General features: G+C 56.3%; 1 protein-coding gene across 22 annotated transcripts in view; it reads left to right on the top strand.

Annotated features, from left to right (window-relative positions):
• The window catches only part of Dnm1 (dynamin 1), a 40609-nt gene that overhangs the window by 10409 nt on the left and 9833 nt on the right, over positions 1 to 20367 (top strand). For 18 of the 22 annotated variants that reach the window (XR_007104954.1, XR_007104955.1, XR_007104951.1 and 15 more), the window contains exons 2-15: positions 2296 to 2369; positions 2607 to 2756; positions 3023 to 3226; positions 3473 to 3571; positions 3659 to 3819; positions 4841 to 4983; positions 5077 to 5212; positions 5391 to 5458; positions 8163 to 8301; positions 12653 to 12739; positions 15278 to 15348; positions 15511 to 15562; positions 15770 to 15781; positions 17936 to 18049. Coding sequence is in view for 13 of the 22 variants with exons in the window: in XM_047524647.1 (XP_047380603.1) it covers positions 2296 to 2369; positions 2607 to 2756; positions 3023 to 3226; positions 3473 to 3571; positions 3659 to 3819; positions 4841 to 4983; positions 5077 to 5212; positions 5391 to 5458; positions 8163 to 8301; positions 12653 to 12739; positions 15278 to 15348; positions 15511 to 15562; positions 15770 to 15781; positions 17936 to 18049 (1510 nt within the window). In the remaining 9 variants the exon portion in view is untranslated. Of the gene's footprint in view, positions 1 to 2295; positions 2370 to 2606; positions 2757 to 3022; positions 3227 to 3472; positions 3572 to 3658; positions 3820 to 4840; positions 4984 to 5076; positions 5213 to 5390; positions 5459 to 6530; positions 6670 to 8162; positions 8302 to 12652; positions 12740 to 15277; positions 15349 to 15510; positions 15563 to 15769; positions 15782 to 17935; positions 18050 to 20367 lie in introns of all 22 variants that reach the window. The other 4 variants (XM_047524648.1, XM_047524646.1, XM_047524649.1 and 1 more) reach the window with 1 other exon arrangement.

Below are 20367 nucleotides of genomic sequence, written 5' to 3'. Positions count from 1 at the left end.
GCTGGCCCAGACCGCTGACCATCCATCACCCTCTCTGGGTGGGCCCTGGGCTCCACATACCCCCCCTCTTTGGCACCTCAGAGACCTCCACCCTCAGGGTGGGCCCATCTGCTCAAGGGGAGGCCTCTGGGGAGGAATTCTAGGGAAGGTCCCTGTCTCTGCGTGGGGGACTCTCCGTGGGGAGTCCCATCCTTCCCAGCCCCTCCTGCAGTTTCCATGGTAACAGAAGTTGCTATGGTATTGCTGGGCAAGGAGCTGGTGGGGAAGAGGGTGGACCCCAGGCCCCCACGCCTACTGAAGCCTTGGTGAGAACAGATGTCCTATCTCCACAGTCCTGAGGCCCCCCAGAACTGAGGGATTGTCCCCGCAAGGAGTCACTGAGTATTGCATAGGGGAGATAAAGGCAGGATGTCCCCACAATAAGCCTCTCCCCCATGCCGCCCAGCCACCACTGCAGCGCAGGCTGCACAGACGTGCACGTTCTGTTTACTTGCCTGACTCCTCCGCCACATTGCGAGCGCCTGGGGTGGGAGCTGTCTGACTCATCATCTCCCGTCCCCAGGGCCCAGCACAGGGCCTGGCACAGGCCAGACTGAATGGAATTACATAAAAAGTCGAGTCTGGCTCCTTGGATTTAGGGGGTGACATGGTTGGATGGGGGACATTTCCAGGCTCGGGGGCCAGCCTGCACTCGGTTTGAATCCCAGCTCTGGGACTGGGAGGCAGCTCAGTGGCAGAGCACTTGCCTGTCAGGTGCAAGGCCCTGGATTTGAATCTTATCACTCCAACGAAACGAAACCAACAAAAGCAACTTCTCAGGAGAATCCCAGCTCTGCTGTGTGAATGAGTCACTTCTACTCTCTGAGCCTCAACCGCTTCATCTGTAAAATGGCAATTTCCTTATCAGAGCATGTTCGAGGAGTTGGGATTCACTCAGAACTTATTCCAGTGCCTCTGCAATACTGGGATCTGAGCACGGGGATCCTTGACAGAGAGAAAGTGCTGGCCTGTCCTGCAGCTCACAGTCTGGCAGGAATGAAATGGACTTGCTTGGCACCTAAAAATGCAGAAGCTGCCCCCACCCCCTTTCCCCTGGGGTGTCTGACTCCTGCTCAGCAGCCTCTGCTCTCCCCAGAGGTGGCTCAGGTGAGGGCTTCAACAGAAGCCCCTGAACCTGGGAGCCCTGGGCCTCTCTGTTGTCCCCAGGCCCTGTGAATCCAGGTCAGGCCCTGGGCTGGTGGCAGGAGACCTGGCTCTGTCTGAGCCCTGTGTGTTCCCCTCCTCCGTTTCCATGCGCCCCCAGTGACGTAGGCGGCTGGCTGCAGCTCCACAGTCCCTCAGGCTCTGGCCTGTTTCCCCTTCCTGGGTCCTGGGGATCCCATGACTACCGATGCTGACAGCCTGATTCCTGCAGAGGCCTCCACCCTTGTGTCTGCCAGGGGTGGGGTAGGGTGGGGGAACCAGAAGAGCTGACAGGACAGAGTACTGGCACCCTGAAGACTCAGCCAAACATCAGCATGAGCAGATGTCTGAGATACAGACAGGACTGTCAGGTCTGGAGACAGGTGACTTGTGACCCCTCAATCCAGACCCTTAGAGGGCTAGGTCCATGGGGGCTGAGAACAGAGCTTTCACTGCACGGTCGAACAGATCTGAGTCCAGGGTCTCCTGCGCTAGACTGATTGTGTAATCTGAACATCTCTGAGCCTCATCTGTAAAATGAGAATAGTAATAGCAACTACCTCCTGAGGCTTCTGCATGGACTCCAGAGATATGGCCCACAAAGCAGCTGACACACAGTGGGCACTTTCAAAGTCCGAGTTCTTTTCCTTCCCTCCTTCCCGCATCTGCCTTGTCCTCAACCCCAGCCAGATGGGGCCTGAGAAAGGGGAAGTGAGATGCTGCCCTTCCCCACAGCGGAAGGAAGGGGATGAGGTGCAGGGCTGTTTCCCGGGATCCACTCTGTGGCCACTGGACACTGAGGCATGTAGGCCACCATACCTCAGTTTCTCCCAGGCTGAGTGGCAGTTTGGGTTGGCTCTGAACCAACGCTGGGCCTAAGAGCCATCTGAGAGGATTGTGTAGTCCCCTGACAGCTTAGGCGCATAACTATGTGACCTAAGGGACTTGGGAGAGGGTGTTTTCCTCTTTTCTGGGCGGCCATCAACCCTTCATGGCCTAAAGCCCTCGGTCTAAGGTGCAGTGGGGTCAGCACTTTGGGGAGATTTTGGATCTCCCAGCCACAGAACAGGTACTCCTGATCTTGACCTTCCTTTGATCCCCAACCCCTTGCAGGGACTTCTTGCCCCGAGGATCTGGCATTGTCACACGACGTCCCCTGGTTCTGCAGCTGGTCAATGCTACCACAGGTATATGCCCTCTATCACCAACCAGATCAGCCCCCTCCCCACGTCCCCAAGGTGAGGGGCTGCCTCTCCACCGAACTTGAAAGTTACCAAGCAAGGGCGTAGTTCCCTCTTGGGGCCTCGATTCCTTGTCTGAACAGTGGAGATAAAAGTGTTTAGAGTCTATGGCCGGTGGGGTTGGGACGCCGTGGGTTCCGGACTGTGATGCTTGCTCCGTTCCCCTACCCGCTTCTGGAGCAGAATATGCGGAGTTCCTGCACTGCAAGGGGAAGAAATTCACTGACTTCGAGGAGGTGCGCCTGGAAATAGAGGCCGAGACCGATCGGGTCACCGGTACCAACAAGGGCATCTCTCCGGTGCCGATAAACCTGCGGGTCTACTCGCCGCACGGTGAGACCTGGCCCCGCCCTCCTGGCGTCTCTGCCTGGCCACGCCCCCAGGCCCCTCTGGGCTCCGCCCCTTTCTGGCTCCGGGTTACTGCAGGCGCGGCTCCTGCAGACTCCGCCCCGCGCGCCTCCGCCCACGCTGAGCCCCTCGGCTCTTCCCCTTAGACCCGGCTCCCACCAGGATCCCGTGAGGCGGACCCTGTTCTTTAACGCTGCCCGCCCACGGCCACGCCCCTCGCCTTGAGCCCTCCCTCTTGTCGCCCCTTTCAGTGCTGAATCTGACCCTGGTGGACTTGCCCGGAATGACCAAGGTGCCCGTGGGGGACCAACCTCCCGACATCGAGTTCCAGATCCGAGACATGCTTATGCAGTTCGTTACCAAGGAGAACTGCCTCATCTTGGCGGTGTCCCCTGCCAACTCCGACCTGGCCAACTCCGATGCCCTCAAGGTGGCCAAGGAGGTGGACCCCCAAGGTAGGTTCCCACCTGGCAGTCCGTGCGCAAGACCCGGACTTAGTTTAGAGGCAGCCCCTGGTGGGTCTAGGTAGAATAGCGGTGGGATCCGGCTTAGGCTTTTAAACATCTCTATGGAAAACGTAAGAGGGGAGGCCAGGAGCCGAGAGGGGCTGGGCAGGGAGAAGGGAAGCAGGGTGGGTGGGCTGGGGGTCTCCTCCCAAGGGCGGTCCGGATGAGGACTGCTCTCCTGCTGCCCACCCCCAGGTCAGCGCACCATTGGAGTCATCACCAAGCTGGACCTGATGGATGAGGGCACAGATGCTCGGGACGTGCTGGAGAACAAGCTGCTTCCCTTGCGCAGAGGTGGGCCACCACTGCCCTACCCACTGCCCTGCCCTTCTCAGCCACCACCTGGTAGGGCTGGCCGCCCTGACCTTGACTGGCCCACAGGCTACATCGGGGTGGTGAACCGGAGCCAGAAGGACATCGATGGCAAGAAGGACATCACGGCTGCCTTGGCTGCTGAGCGAAAGTTCTTCCTCTCCCACCCATCCTACCGCCACCTGGCTGACCGCATGGGGACACCCTACCTGCAGAAGGTCCTCAACCAGGTAGGGGCACAGGCCAGGATAGGGCCTGGGGATACCAGCATGAGAAGAGAATAATTTCAGTGTTTTTCGAGGGTGACTGGCAGAGGTGAGTACCCCCATCATGCAGATGAACAAACACCCAGAAAAGCAGAGCAGGCTGCCCTCAGCCCACAGTGGCAGAGCTCTGCGCCTGGGCCCTGTGTGGGACCTCCATGGGGAAGCCCGGAACTCCTGGGACATAGAGAAGGCCAAGCCCTCTTGTGGAGGGTGGCAGTGACAGGAGCTTGTCTGGGGGGCCATGATTGGCATGTACTCAGTTGAAGACCTTGGTTTTTCCAAGATGGGGAGACACTCTTCCAGTGACCATGGCCAGCAACCCCAGGGGTTTCCCTGGGTGTTTCTCCATCCGGAACGGGGCTTCTAGAACTTAGGACCGTGTGCATTTTGACAGGAAGGAGGCAGTGGGGAGAGCCAGTGCCCTGGGTTCCAGGCTCCCACTGAGACACTCTCCGGCTCTCTGAGCCAGGATCCCTGCATCCGGGGAATGGGGAAATGGTGATCAGGGCCTGTTTCAAGGGTCGTTATGAAGATACAGTGTGGGGAGACCTAGTGAGCGTGGGTGTCTCAACTTGAGAATTACCTGAAGGCCTGAAACCTCGGGGGTACAAGGGGGAAGCCCTCAGCCTCCCCTGCGCCAGAGGCATTTGGTGTGTCCTTCATGGTATCTGACAACATTAAACTAGTCGAAAATCAGGTCATTTCAAATATAAATCCCAATTTCTGGTTTCGATTGAAAATTGAGTTATGCACTCATTAATTCAAATAATACACCTCTGTGAGCTCACGCCTGGGGTTACCAGCCCCGCCCGCAGGCAGATTATGTTCTGGTGGCAGGGCGGCCCTAGGTGGCACCGTGCCCGCCCCCTCCAGTGTCCAGCTCACCACATCCACAGGTCCCCCTGGCATCCTGCTCTCTGCCTGGATCTCTGAGAGTCTGGGTGTGTACCTGTGGCCTTAACCTCTTCCTCACCCCGACCCCCAGCAACTGACGAACCACATCCGGGACACACTGCCTGGCCTGCGAAACAAGCTACAGAGTCAGCTGCTGTCCATTGAGAAGGAGGTGGAGGAGTATAAGAACTTCCGCCCTGATGACCCGGCGCGGAAGACCAAGGCCCTGCTCCAGTGAGCTGTCCCTGCCCCAAACGCTCAGCACCCTCCTCGGCACAGGACCCCGGGGCTTCCTCCACTGGGCCATACCACGCTCTCTCCCCGCAGGATGGTCCAGCAGTTCGCCGTGGACTTTGAGAAGCGCATCGAGGGCTCTGGAGACCAGATTGACACCTACGAACTGTCTGGGGGAGCCCGCATTAACCGGATCTTCCACGAACGCTTCCCCTTCGAGCTGGTCAAGGTAGGACAGGAAGCCCCAGGAGTGGGTCCCCACTCCCACCCAGGACACTCTGGTGTGTGACTTTGCTTAACTCTCCAGAGGCCCTGGTGTCCAGCCCTGGAAGTGGCGAGGGCCCTGCCTAGGCCTCCCACGTAGTGGGAAGAGGCCCTGACCGGCTTTCTCCCCCCTCTCCTCATAGATGGAGTTTGATGAGAAGGAGCTTCGAAGGGAGATCAGCTATGCCATCAAGAATATCCATGGCATTAGGCACGTACTGGGTCCAGGGTGGGGGGCTGAACCTCAGAAGGCAGGGGGGTCTAGCTCTGAGGCAGAGAGCAAGGAAGTGGCCTCCCTCAGGAAGGACCTGAGAGTCCTGGTCCCTAATGCCCTCAATCCCAACTTTCTAGCTGCCAGCTCAACAGGCTTCAGCTAGGGGAGACCAATGGGAGGCCTGAGCCACCACACTCCTTGCAATCTGCTGGCCTTTTGTGCTGTCCCTGGTAGCAGGGTCTGGAAACAGGGCACAGAGCCCAGGTGGCCAGGGAAGCACCCTCTAGGGCTGAATCCCCTGCCCTTCCCCAAGGTGAGAATCTCTGCCCAGTCCTAGCCAGGTTACTGAGCAAAGGTGCCCACACCACTGAGTAGGGCCTGGGGCACAGCTTCAACCGGCCACACCCTCCCCTGTTCCCATGAGCCCAGGGTTCACCCATTCGCCCACTCCCCCTAGGCCAGCCAAGGCCTGTGGAGCAGGAAGGCTTGGGAGGGAGACTGCTCCTCGGAAGCTCACACCCGCTTCAGAGACCCAGGTGCTGTGCTCATTGAGCAACTCCATTCAGCAGAAACATGTAAAGCACCTACTATGTGCCAGGCAGCAATGTTGAAACGTCCCTGTGTTGGTGCAGGCTCATTTCAGTTCCTTAGAAAGACTCAAGGCTGTAGACAGACATGGAACTGGAAAAGAAATTCCGAGGTCTGGCTCAGAATTTACATGCTGATACGCGCATTGGCCAAGCCGCTCACTCCGGTGGTTCTTAAGGAGAACCTAGTTTGGCCATTTTCAAACCATCTCTGGCCTCAGAACTTTTTGTAGGACCACCTAAGAGGAAGTGGAACATACACACACTCACAAGCAGCCCTTGTCTTGCCCCCAGAGAGCATGGAGGGAAAGCCCCTCATTTGAATCCCCTCACCCATCTTACAGATAGGGACACTGAGGCCCAGAGAGGGTAATGGGAGGCCCCCCAGTCCAGCTTAGAGGTTTGGGGAGGGGCCCTGGCCTGTCACTCCTGGCAGGTGCTGGCCTGTGACACTGTGCCCTTCTCCTGCTCCGGGCGTTCAGAACGGGGCTGTTTACCCCAGACATGGCCTTTGAGACCATTGTGAAAAAGCAGGTGAAGAAGATCCGAGAACCGTGTCTCAAGTGTGTGGACATGGTTATCTCGGAGCTAATCAGCACCGTTAGACAGTGCACCAAGAAGGTAACCCTTCGCCCAGGCCAGCCCCCGCCTCTGTCCCCGCCCTGCACTGCTGCCACGCACTCCTTCCCCAGTCCCCCACGACCCCCACTGCCTCCTCGGTAGCATGTACAGACCTCAGCGGGGTGGGGGAGGCAGGCGACACAGGCCAGGAGAGGGAACCCACTCCGGGCTCCAGCTGGGGAGACTGGTACGGTGGCTGGCCCCTGACCCTGAGAGCCACCACGAGCTCCCCCAGCTCAGAGGACATAGGGCTGGAGGAGACCCTGAGCCCCCTTCCTGCCCACAGAGGTGGAGTCATCTGGGAGGCTCCAGGGAGGGTCTTGGGGAAACGGAGGAGCCAGCTGAGGCCCAGGCCCTCTTGGGCACTGCTCTGGGATCCTGGGAGCCAGAGGGGTGCAGGGGCCCAGGACCCCAGGTGAACGGCCGCCACTGTCCTCCTTCATCTTCTCACCCTCAGCCACCCTCCCTCAGACCCTCCCATGCACATCCAGCCTTCCAGGGACACACCTGTCTCACGCCTGCCCCGTCATCTGAACCTCACAGAACCACACGAGGAGGGCAGCGCAGGGGGATGGCTCCCATTTCACAGCAGGAAAACTGAGACTCAGGAGATCAAGGGACTCGCCCAAGGTCATGTCAGCCAACAGTGACAGAACTGTTGCTAGGCCAGGGCTTTGGACTCCAAGCCCGGGGCTCGTTGATTCCGCCCCTAGCCACTCCCTTCCTTCCCTCCCTCAACTGCCGCCCTGGCTCCTCTATTACCACCTCCACTTTCTGTCTTTCTTCTCTCTCTTTCTGTCTTTTGGAACTGATTTCCCCAGGCCCCTTTAGAGGAGAGGTAGGGGTTGCCCCTTGAGGAGAGTGGCAGGAGCAGGGCAGGGAGCTGGATAGCAGAGGTCAGACTGCTGCACTGCCCTCTGGGAGGCCTCATCTGTATCACAGTCTATGCAAGTGGAGGCCCTTAGATTTGTGCAGTGCACAGCCTGGGCAGCTAGACTCGGCAGCCCTGGGAGAGGTAGAGAAGTTAAGATGAAGCCAATGCAGGTAGCACTGGGAATCCTAACATTGAGTAGGATGGGCGGGTGGGGTCCTAGCCTGTCTTAGCCTGGGTCTGCTCCTTAGAAGGACCCAAGGCTGTAGACAGAAGTGGAACTGGAGAAACAAGAGCAGGAGGCTTAGAGCAGCTGAGGAGAGTGTGTGTGTTGGGGAGCAGCTGGGCCGAGGGTCTGAACTCGGTAGGGATCTTGTATGCACTAGGGGCTTGGTCCCTGAGAAGAGCCGTGGGGGATCCTGGAGCACCTGGGAGGCACGATCCTGGGTGGGGTAGGGAGGGCTGGGTCCCTTGCTCACGTTGTCTTCTGTTCTCTCTCTTTCTCTGTGTCGGTGTCTCTCTCTCTCTCTTCTCCCACGCCTGTGCCATCCTGCCCCACCCTGGAGCCCGGCCGCTTGGCTCTCACCCCCTCCTCTTCCTGACCCCTCCTCCCTGGGTGCAGGACGGGCCTCTTCACTCCTGACCTCGCTTTTGAAGCCACAGTGAAAAAGCAGGTGCAGAAGCTCAAAGAGCCCAGTATCAAGTGTGTGGACATGGTAGTCAGTGAGCTCACGGCCACCATCAGAAAGTGTAGCGAAAAGGTACGACGGCCGCCTGGGAGGGGCTGGGCCTGGCCGTCCCTTCTTTGTGGCTATGGCATCCCGTGGGCAGAACCATCTGCCAAACAGACTGGCAGCCTCTTGGTTCCCCACAGGGACCCAGACACCCATGCAGGCCAGGCGCTCCCTGGCCTGATGTTTCCTGCCAGCTGAGAACCCTGGGTCTACCTGTGCTTATGATCCCTCCAGGCCCCTGTCCCTGCCAGAGGACTTTGCTGCAGCTCAAGTGTCCTCAGTGACCCTTTCTACCCATTATAATGAGAAGGATGATAGGAGATGGAGGCTGTTTATTGAGCAGCTACTGTGTGCAGGCACTGGGTTCAGGGCTTGCCCTTAGTGTGTGACTTAATCCTCTCAACAGCCCTAAGAAGTGGGTAGTGTTACCCCATTTTACAAATGACCAAACAGTTTCAGAAGGGAAAAGCAGAAGGGGATTCCAATTTAGGAAGGGATCTGGGATCAGAGCCTCTTGGGGTCAGGGAGCCATCCCAGTCCCTCAAAACCAATCTGCCTAAAAGCATATGGGATTACTCCCTGCCGTAATCCATGCGTGTTTGGCAGGGCTGGCCTCTTCTGAGCTGTCTGTGATCCTTTAGATGCCTTTTTCCTATCTGTCTACTCTTGAGCATCTTGAGGATTTTTAGCCAGGTCATCCAAAGCAGATCCTCCAGGGGTTCACAAAAAGAGTTCATTGCCTGCGGGGACTTTTCAGAGTTCCAGTGTCACCCGCGCCCCACAAGTAGCCTGAACCAGTCTCGGGGATAAAGCCCAGTCTCTTGGGTCTGAAAAAGCTCCCCGTGCTGCAAGGTGGGTACGTACGCCGCCTCCTGAGTCCGAGTTTTCAGTAATCATCACCCTGGTTCCTTTGTACTGAGCTTGGGGTGTGGAACTGCATGTCATTGCACAGAGACTGGTCCCCTGCTGGTGGCACGTCACCGCTGCACTGTGAGCACCGTGGATGCTCTCTCCTCAATATCCTACTGGCGGACCTTCAGTGTGCTTTAACTCCTTTCTGTTTTTCTTGTTTTCTTCTTTTGACCTGGTTAATAGATGATGAGCAGTTATTTTGATAACTTCTACACAATTACTTTCCAAAAACTCTGCTGTTTCTCCAGATCTTTTTTTCTACATATTGGTTTATTTTATTCATATATTCCACACTGGGAATATATGAGCAGTCTGCTTTTTCTCTTAATAATATACATTTTTGGGAATTTTAATACATGGTCCATAGAAACACTGAGACTAGAAACACGAGATTCTATTGAGTAGGTTTCTTGTGGTTTTCCGTTACCGAATATTTAGGTAGTCTCCAGTTTTCTGATATTATATATAAATAACCTGTCAATGAACATCTTTGTACATGAAGATGTATTATTATTCTTTGTTTAAGATTATCCTTCCTCTATATTCCTAGAAGGCTGATTTCCAGATATAAACATTTAAAAACTGTTCAACATTTTGCAGACTTGAATTCCAAAAGGAAAGCAGTAATTATTGTAAATGGTAAAATTTTGGAAATGACCCAGATGCCCATCAGGAGGATCAGTGATATGTAAAGTACCACACAGACGCGGAAGGCCACAGCTATGAAAGGGCAAGATGTATTTGTTTGTAGCCATGGATCCCTCTAGAATGTCCTGTTGGGGAAAACATGACTGTTTCAGAGAAGAATGTATATAGTATTTTGGAAAAATCACTACATTGGATGGTAAAATTCACCAAATGGCTAAACATTATTTTGTGAGCAGGCAAGGAACATAGTAATCTTTCTATTTCTATTTTACAAATTTTAGTTCTGTTCAAATCTTTTGCAGTTACCTGTATGATTTTTGCGAGTGGAAAAATTGACCAACAAAAACTTCAGAAAGGAACACTGGTCTAAAAGGAGGAGAATAATATTTTTGCCTTTTGATTTGCCTAATGGACAGTAATTATTTTTTCTTTATTTGGCAAAACTCACCTAGCTTTATCTTTTTTTTTTCCTTCCCAAGTTTTTAAGCTGAGCAAACCACTCCTGCTAGAGGTTTGATAAACGTTTGATTTTAATTCTAATTGCTCCTGGCCCTGCAGGAACGCAGCATCTCGTGTCTGAATGAGATCTAGTTTGCTGCTGGCGGCAGGGCGTGCTCCTCCATCTTCTCAACAACCCTGAGAGGGAAGGCCGCGTTACCACCCATTTGACGCACAGAGAGACCGAGCCTCAGGGTGGGCCCGTCACTTTCTGAGGAGACCTGCAGGCAGGGGCTGGCTTTGAACCCAGGGCCCTGTGGCTCCAGGAGCCGCATCCCTGACCGCTAAACCAGTGGGCTCCAGGCTGACGGCCCTGCTCAGCCAGGGACTGAGAGAAAAGTTCCATTTCAAAAACTGGCTGGAAGTCCTGGAAATGCTCAGAGGCAGCCAGGATGGAAAAAGAGGCTCAAAGGAACAGAACCCTCCAAGGGGCTGAGGCTGCCCGTCTCAGTGACACGTGGAAAACTTGAGAAGCGTAACATCCAGGCAGTCGGTGGGAGGACGGGTCATGCTCTTTGGCAAAATGCTCCCTCCTCCCTCCTTTTCATGCCCCCTCCCTGCTGCCCTGGGAGGGGGAGCCTCGGGGACCACCTCAGAGGCCCAGTGGTGATGACTCAGTCCACAGACTGACACAGTCCAGACCAAGAGACTCTGAGGACTGGGGGTCCCTCCCTGAGCCTCAAGGGGCAGCGGGGTCCACTGGGCCCCTCCAGCGGTGTGTCTAAGTCCCCGCTCTCAGGCTGGTCCTCCCCAGGTCCCTTGTGCTGGGCCACCCTGGCCACACCCTTGGCACAGCCACAGGACAGTGGGCCCTGGGCATCTCTCACGAATGCCTTTCCTGAGCTGGCATCCAGGGTACTGCTTTCTTCCCCACCCTCCTGCCTCTCCTTACTGCCCCTCTCCCGGCTCCTTGGCCTCCATCTTGCCCTCAGAATCATCTGTGACCCAGGCACACCAAACCCCCAGCTCTCTTCCCACACAGGGGGATCTGAGGGGGCCAACCCAGGCACGGGAAGAGGGACAGGGAGTGGTCTTAGCTTTGCCCACCTGGGTCTCACATGGGGAGGACAGACAGCAGGGCTGGAGGATGGGTGGGCCCCACCATCAGAAGTTCATTGACCCTCCCTCCCGAGAAAGAGCTGTTCACAAGCCAGAGGGCCAAGGACTCCGCCCACTCACTCTGACAAGGACAGACATCCATCCTCCATTCATTCCCTCATTCCTTCCACATGCCCTCCTTGAGCTCTGGAGGCGTGCCTGGCCCCCCTCCACCCCTGCCCATGTGGATGAGGGAGGTTGGGTGCTACGGGGAGACCCCCGACTCCGCTCTCAGTGGTCTGGTTGGGGCAGGCTCTCTGGAAGAGGTTACGTCCAACAGCCACTTGCAGCACAATGAATCACCTGGCCCTTGTCCGGGTGGCTGAGATGACAGGTCTCACAAGCAGAGGGGAGAGTTTGGAGAAGCTGGGGGGAAATGGGTGCTGCTGAGCTCCTACCCAAGGGAGTGGGGTAGAGACAGCTTGGCTGCCCGCTGGGAGCTGGGCAGACAGGGCTGGGACCATGGCGTCAGGCAGGTGCATGCAAAGGGAGGCAGCACTGGGTGGATTTTACCAAGAGGGCCCAGGGCCCAGTCAGGCCCCCGCGGGGTACTGCTCATGCTGCTGGCACCCCACCTCCGCATGTCCCCAATGCCCTCGCATGCCTGTCCTGTGGCTCCTGCATGTCCTATGGTGTGACTGCTGGTTCCCCTGCAAACCCTGCCCCCCTTCCTCAGCTCTGACAAGGAGCATTGCCTGTGCCCAGCCTGACTCGGGAGGCCAACTGGCACCGTGGGCCCTGCCCTCCCCCAATTCCTCCTGGATAGGACTGGAGGCTGCTCCTCACCTGATTACCCACTGGCTGTCCCTCCAGGCCGTTAGGAAGGCCAAGGGCAGTCCCAAGGGCCAGTGCACACCTAGGGAGCTAATGGTCCCCAAAGGCCTCCATCCCTCAGGTCAGTCTCCAAGATGGCAACTGTCCAGGGAGCAGGCTGGTTCCTGTGGTGTTCCTCCCCACCAGAACTGCCCCTTCCCCTCAGAAGTTGCCCCAGTAGGCCCCAAAGAGGCCCTGGAACCAGGAAGAAAGACCTCCGAATGGCCAGTTGGGATGTACACTTGGGGGAAGGGGTGGCCATGGCCTGGTGCCATCAGCTTCCTGGGACCAGGGCCCTCTTCCCGCCTGGCCTCCCTCCCCTCGCCCCTGGGACCCCGGACTCTGGTGGGCCTCACGGCCCCTCCATGGCCCCCGTGCACGCGGCTCTCTCGCCTCCGCCCTTCCCCAGCTCCAGCAGTACCCTCGGCTGCGGGAGGAGATGGAGCGCATCGTGACCACCCACATCCGGGAGCGCGAGGGCCGCACCAAGGAGCAGGTGAGCGTGCGCCCCAGCTCCCGACCCCTGTGACCCTGCGCTGGTTCCTGGCCTTTTTGTCTCTGCGTGGCCTGCGGCTGCTCTCAACCCCTCTCCCTTACACATAATGCCAAAGCCTCCGGCGTTCACGTACTGGTGAGGCTGTCACTCCCAGCCATCTCTAGAACTGTTGCCATCTTTCAAAACTGAAGCTCCGTCCCCATTAAACACTGATTCCCCGTTCTCCCCACCCCCAGTCCCTGGCCGCCACCTTCTCCTCTCTCTCTATGAGGTTGACTACTCGAGGCCCCTCCTACGTGGCATCACACGGTGGTTGGCCTGTGTGTTTGGCATATTTCACCTAGCATCAGATCTTCAAAGTTTATCCATGTTGTAGCACATTCCAGAATCTTCTTCCTTCTTAATACTTGAATAATATTCCATCCCACATATTACAACATTCATTTGGGTTGTTTATCCATTTGGGTTGTTTCCCACCTTTTGGCTCTTCTGACTAATTCTGCTATGAAGACGGATGTACAAATATCTGTTTGAGACCCTGCCTTCAATTCTTTGGGGTCTATACCCAGAAATGGAACTGCTGCATCACATGGTAATTCTATGCTTAGTTTCTTGAGGATCCACCATCTCGTTTTCCACAGCGACTGGACCATTTTACATTCCCATCACCTGCTTCTCTTTTTAGTGTGGCTTTCTCAGCTTTCTGGCCTCTGTCTTTCTGGTCGTCTCTCTTTGGGTCTCTCTTGGCGGTTTCTCAGGCTCACCTTATACTCCTTGTGGTCAACCCCTCCTTTTATGTTAGCTTTTATCAAATGCTCATTCGCAGACACGGTCACTGGGTGCTGCTCTGAGCCAGGAGGAGTGATGCGCAGGGCCCATTACACCGCTTTGTCAAGGCTCAAAGGCTGATTCTCTTTCCTGATCCACCTCTGTCGCCCCTCTGTCTACTCATCTCTGGCTCCCACTTCCCACTCCTGTCCTCACAACTCCTCCATGATGGTTTGTCTCCAGTCACTCCAGTTTTTGCTGTTGATGTTACATTTAAAAATACTTATTAGTCTCTTTTTAACTTCAGAGGTGATCAGTACCCAATAAAGCATTTAATTGGTATAGAAGTGATTAAGTGCACCTCCATTCACTCTCCCCCTCCCACTCAGCTTGGTATGTCACCACCCAGGCGTTTTCCTGGGTGTGCACACTCACACACACACACACACACACACACACACACACTTTGCAGACTGCACCTTTGTCTTAAAGAACCATAATCCCACTGTGTGTCCTGCCTTTTCTCTCTAAAGATAATTTTGGCACTTTGCATCTTGAAGCACCTGTCACATTTTGGGCACATGCCCGCCTCACCTCATTGTGCCTACGCCAGTGCTGTAAGGCAGAACACTTCATTTGGAGAATCTGAGGCTCAGTGAGGACAGGCCCCAGGCTCACAGGAAGCAGCCGGGTAGAAGCTGGGGCCTGCAGCCCGCATCCTCCAAGCTGCCTTTATCACCAATCTCTTGTCACTTAATATGTGCCTGGGCGAGTGTCTTCCCAGGACAGGTCTAGAAATTGTCCTTATTCTTCTGAACAGCAGCGGACTGCTTCATTGTTTAGAGAGCGCCATCATTAATTTCACCTCGTGATGGCCATTGGCTTCTTCATAATTTTTCTCTATTACAAATTATACTACAGCCAGACACAGTGGTGCATACCTGTCGTCCCAGCTACTGGGGAGGTGAGGCAGGAAGATCATCAGACCAGGAGTTCAAGACCAGCCTGGGCGTCACGTAGTGAGACCTTGTCTCAAAACAAACAACTAACAACAAAAAAACTAAACTACCTTCAACACTCTGGTACCTATGTCTTTGTTCAATTGAGGAGCCCATCTGAAGGAGTATGCACATTTTGGTGTTGTTAAATATTGCCAAATCGCCTCCAGGACGTGAGACTAATTTATACCACCAGCGCTGGGAGGAGAGCTCAGTGGTAGCGCAGTTGACTAGCATGTGTGGGACTCTAGTTCAATCCCCAGCACCACCAAAAATATCTCACTTCCACTAAGAGTGCAATGCCCATACTGGTCATTATCAATAATTATTATTTAATAGGTTAAGAAACGATCTCCTGGGCTGGGGATAGAGCTCAGTTGGTAGACTGCTTGCCTGTCAAGGTCCTGGGTTCAATCCCCAGCAATGCAAAAAAAAGAAAAGAAAAGAAAAGAAAAGATCCCCTTGTTTCGCTTCCATTTCTCTGTTAACGAAGGCAGGCATCCTCTTTATGCCCTTACTGAAGGCATGCATTTCCTCTATGAGTTATCTATTCATGTGCTATGACTATTTGACTATTGGCTGTTTAATTGGTGTTTGTTTTATCTTTCACTATCGACTGTAGGGACTTTGTTATTAATTTGGGGACATTTTATTAGTTCTCATGCATGCTAACCTCCTGTATGTACTGCGAGTTCTCTTCTCCCAGATGGTCATCCATTTTTAAATTTTGTGGTGTCTTTTTTGCTTGCTGCTGACCTGGGTGCCCTCAAAGGTCATGCTTCTCATCGATATTGAGCTGGCTTACATGAATACCAACCATGAGGACTTCATAGGCTTTGCCAAGTGAGTACACTCCCTGAGCAGCAAAGTGACACACTGTGCGATGAGGCATGCGTGTGCAGACACAGAGCCCGGCCTGCCGGGTTAGCCCTCTGGGTTCCATGGCCCCTGCGCTGTGGGCAGGGCAGCTGAGACGCTCTGAGCACCCTCCCTCCTTCCTCTTAGTGCTCAGCAGAGGAGCAACCAGATGAACAAGAAGAAGGCTTCCGGGAACCAGGTGAGTGGGCCCCAGCGTCCCAGCTGGAGGGATGGAGGGTGCCGGATGGACGCCAAGCTCTGAGAACCCCCCTCCCATGAGGGGAAGGGTCCTACGGGGACCAGGGAGCCTGTCATCTGCCAGCCACAAGCATCCCACTCTGCCTCAGTAACCCTCTCTCCTCTCTCCCCGATGCTTCTCGTGGTTGCTATGGTTACCTCTTTGCAGGATGAGATTCTGGTGAGTACCAGGACTGGGGCTCTTGGCTTGCATAGTGAGGGGGAGGAGGGGTCCTGTGGTACTGGGGGTCTGCAGGGGGCAAGAGGGCACCCTTGGCTTGAATCACTTGCACACACTGGCACATGAGTGTCCCACACCTGCTCACAGGCCGAGGAAGGCCTAGCTGCACACAGTCCCATCCACCCACCCATCAGTGTGCACGAGCCAGCACGCCTCAGGCGAAGTTAGACCATGTGGGCAGGTAGCCCCACACCAGGAGGTGGTCCTGCGACATCTGTGGGTGGATGAAGAGATGGGCGGGTGAATACTGGGGTGGATGCTGGATGAGCGGATATGAGGGAGACATGTCCTTAGGAAGCTGACGGCCACCTTCACCAGAGTTGAGTAAAGAGATGCAGGAAGAGTCCAGAGGCGAGTCCCTCCTCACCTGGTGGCTTCCTGCTCTCCGGCCTTCAGGCATCTGCAGAAACCACTCCTCAGGACCTCTTGCTAGACCCCAGCTGTACCCACGAGCCCTAGAGCCCCAGCACTTCTCCCCATAGGTTCCCAAAACTGTAGTTTCCTTGTAAGAACCTCAGTGTTTGCGCCATTATTGCCTCAATGTCTCCTTCCCTCCCAGGCCCAAGGGGAGGGCTGTGTCTCTCTTGCTCATCATGAAATCCTCAGCCCCAACCCCTTGCTTGGTGCATAGTAGATGCTCAATAGAAGACAGGGATGAGTGGATGTAATGTCATAGGAAAATGCAGTTGAGCCAGAACTCACTGGTGCCAGTCCCTGGACAGAAGTCAGAGCCTCCCCTGCCACTCGGAGACCTGGGCCTGCAGGAGGCCCAGCCAAGGCCTCTGAAAGCCCCAGGTAGGGAGGGAGTTCTCTGGTGCTGCGGCTCCAGAGAGGGGCTTTGGATATGCAGGGAAGAGTCCAGGGCTGGGAGCGGCCAGGAAAGGACAAAGGCTACAGGTCAGCAGAGAGCAGGGTGGCAGCCAGGACAGCTGTGATCTCCCCTCAGCTTGGCTGTGAGGTTTGACTTCTTAGCCAGGTTCTCAAGAAAGCCCGATGGGTGAGGAGGGCCACAGGAGGGCTTCACGGGCTTCAGCAGCAGGCCCCAGGCCTCATTGGGCTTCTCTGGATGCTCAGAGATGCAGCAGAGAGGTGAGAGCCAGAGGAGAAGCAGCTCTCTCATCCTCTCGAACAGTGACCCTGCCATTGGAGTGGCATTCACAGGCCCTCGCCTGCAGCAATGGCTCAGGACAGCCCTGGCGACAGCTGCTTTCTGTCATGAGAAGGGACCTTGGCTTGTGACTCTGAGCTTTCCCTACTAAGAAGAGGGCCTGGGTAATCATGGCTCAGCCCCTTCCCCTACCCAGGGAGCCTGGGGCCTAAGATTCTACTAGTGTGGCATTCATTCATTCATGCCACAGATTTTCATTGATCATGCTCTGTCTTCCAAGAATCCTGCAGGGTGCTGGGATATACTTATGAGCAAGAGCATTCACAATTTAGCAGAGGATGCTGCATCAACAGATAATCTCTCTCTCTCTCTCTCTCTCTCTCTCTCTCTCTCTCACACACACACACACACACACAGAGTATATTAAAATTGCAGTCATCATTATAGAAGACCTAGGAGAGTGATCAAAGATTATTATAGGGATCCTGGTTTACACTGGGGGCCAGGGAGGGCCTGCTTAAGAATGCAAATCCTGAGTTGATACCCAAAGGGTAAATGTAAAGGAAAGGGAAGTACTTTCCAGGCAGAGGAACAATGGCATGTGCAAAGTCCCTGAGGTCAGAAGTAAGTTTTAGAATAGATTAGACCTTAAACTTAAAAGACACTTGAGGTTGTCTTACCCACTTAGTCACAACTTCTTCACACTTATATCAACAGGGAATTCATTCCCAACCACCTCCAGTCCTTTGCTCAGGCAACTCTGGCTGTCAGAAGGCTCCTCATCCTGAGCTGACCTCTGCCTTCCTCTGTCTCCTACTCTGTTCACTTGTGGTTCAAACCAGGGAAGGTCTGGCCTCATCCTCCTTGACCAGTTGGGCCTCCACGAGTTGGTGGGGGTGGGCTTTATATGCCTCTCTTTGCCTACCTCATCCTCCACGGGGAAGCCCGGCCCCAGCACACTGACCTACGTGCCTCTCCCGGTCCAGGTCATCCGGAAGGGCTGGCTGACCATCAATAACATTGGCATCATGAAGGGGGGTTCCAAGGAGTACTGGTTTGTGCTGACCGCTGAGAATCTCTCCTGGTATAAGGACGACGAGGTGAGTCGGGGTCCATGGGTCATCAAGAAGTCAGGCAGGTGGCCAGACTCAGACTCAGACCCTGCCCCGCACTTGGAGTGTCCCACACCACACCACAGGGTTGTAACAAGTCCCATAAAAGACTTATGGGTAGACACGCCCAGGCTCTGAGGGAGGAGTCCTATCATCCAAGGTGAAAGGAGATGGTGGCCTGGCAGGACGGGGGAGCTTGGGGCTGAGCGCCCTGGAGAGGATGGGCAGGGGTGCTGGGTGCCCCTCCCTGACCCGTCGGCCCAGTGGCCTTCCTGTTTTCTCGCTCCAGGGCGTGCCGCCTCCTCCATGGCCCCCACAGGCCATGACACACGAGTCCAGCTGCCAGACAGGCGGTTAACCCCTGCACCCCAGTCCCCAAGGCCCCTGATGTCCAAGGGAGCTGGCCGTGGTGCCCCCAGGCCAACGGGCAAGGAGCGAGGGTGCCCCACAGGGTCACACCACAAGACAACTCCCAGCCCACTCGGGCTCCCAGAAGCCCGGCCACCTCCCTCCCCTGTTGCTGGTCTCCTTTAAGAATGAGTCTATTTGGCTTCCACATCTGGATTCCAGAGGTGACCAGAGAGAACAGGGAGGGCTAGGGGGAGATTGTGGTAATGAACTCCAGCTGGCCACGGAGTGGGGGAAGGGACCCCCTTCTTCCTGAGGGGATGCTGGAGGATGGGGTGCTGTCAACGGGGAGTGAGCCTTGGGGTGGGGGGGCCTGTGATTTTGAGAGGTTTCCATGTCCCCTCCTTGGTCCCTGTCTCCTCCAAGTCCACTCTGGGCAGGGGCCCCACCTCCCACCTTGGGCGGGGCCCTGTGTCGTCACTGGCGGGGGCGCCAAGCCATCTGGACCTCATTACCCTAACCCTGGCCTCTCCCTGAGTCCAGGGGCCCCTGGAAGGGATGGAGTGTGAGGTGGCGTGGGGCACCCTTGGGGGTGGCTTCCTGCTCTATCACCCTGGCTGGCTCCCTAGACACCCCTCCATGGGCCCCGTGTTACTCTACGGGGCTTCTTACGCAGGGCCTGGTGCTACGCTGCCTGAGAGAGTCCCTTGTCCTCACACCTGTGGGCGTGGGTCCTTTTAAAGCCTGGTGTGTACAGTGGAGTTTAGTCGTGTGTGAAACTGGCCGAGGACTGGGACCTGCGTGTGTGGAGAGGGGCCTGTGCTGTGTGCGTGGGGCCCAGGGTTAGCTTGTGGATGCTGGGGGGTTGCAGAGGGGTGTGTTTGGAGTGTGAGCACCAGGTGTGAATGTGTGTGCTTGAGTGTGACTGCGTGTGTGCCTGTGCTTGGGACGTGAGTGTAGGGATAGGGTGGGCTGGAGGTGGGGGCGTGTGGGATATTCGAGGGTGTGTGTATGTTTGGGGGTACAGGAGGGGTGTTCTCTTGTGGACTGAGTGTGTCTGGGTGTGTGTGCACGTGTGTGTGTGCACTGTGGTGTGCGCGTGTGCCTGGGGCCCGGGTGTGGACTGTGGAGTTTGGGTGTGCAGATCCATGTGTCTGGGTCGCGCTGGTGTGTGCCGAGGTGTGTCGGGGGTGAGTGGATTTTCGCACTAGGACTGCTGGGGACGCGGAGGCGCTCTGGGCTCAGGGGCTGGGGTCTGGCTTCCTTCTCCACCCCGCTGCCCACTTCTGGTCACTGGGGTGGCTGGGGTGAGGGAGGCCCTGGGCAGACGGGCGCTGCCCACATCCCCAGCTCACCGTGACCCGGTCTTCTGTCTTCCCCCGCTGACCTCCCCGCCAGCACTCCCCACCAGTCCCACAGCAGGGTGGCACCCCCATCTCTGCACATCCTCCCGGCCCACCCTGACCCCCGAGTCCCCCGCCCCAGCTCCCGGCTCCGTTTCTGGGTGGCAGCGGGTCGGTGGGGCTTTCCAGTGGTGGCGCCGAGGGTCTAACCCAGCCCAGCCTAACCAATGTGCAGACTACTGTACAATTTGGGAGTCCTGAACAGATAGTCTAAACACTGGGTAGACGGAGTGGAGGTGTCCGCTGGTCCATCCAGGCAGCAGTGTCTGTCCGTCCGGTGGTGGCTTCAGCCCCATGCCCTGGAGATCCAAGGCCCCCCCAGCCCCAGCCTCCGCGTCGCCCCAGCCCCAGCCCGGCCAGCCGCAGTCCCCTCTCTGCTCCGGACTCCCCTTCTGCCTCCTTTGACGTGGCAGGGGTGAGCGGGAGCTGGGCTGGGAGGGAGGGGCCTGGGGAGGGGGCTGGCCGGCAGGAAGGGAGGGGTGGGGGAGGAGGCCGCTCCTACCTAGTGTCCCACCCCCAAGCGCTGGGCGGATGGCGGGGCCTCCCTCGAACGGT

Source organism: Sciurus carolinensis, chromosome 14, assembly GCF_902686445.1.
Source record: "Sciurus carolinensis chromosome 14, mSciCar1.2, whole genome shotgun sequence".
NCBI classification, from domain to species: Eukaryota; Metazoa; Chordata; class Mammalia; order Rodentia; family Sciuridae; genus Sciurus; species Sciurus carolinensis.
Note: the sequence above shows the minus strand (reverse complement) of the source record. Positions and strands in the feature narration are given on the sequence as shown.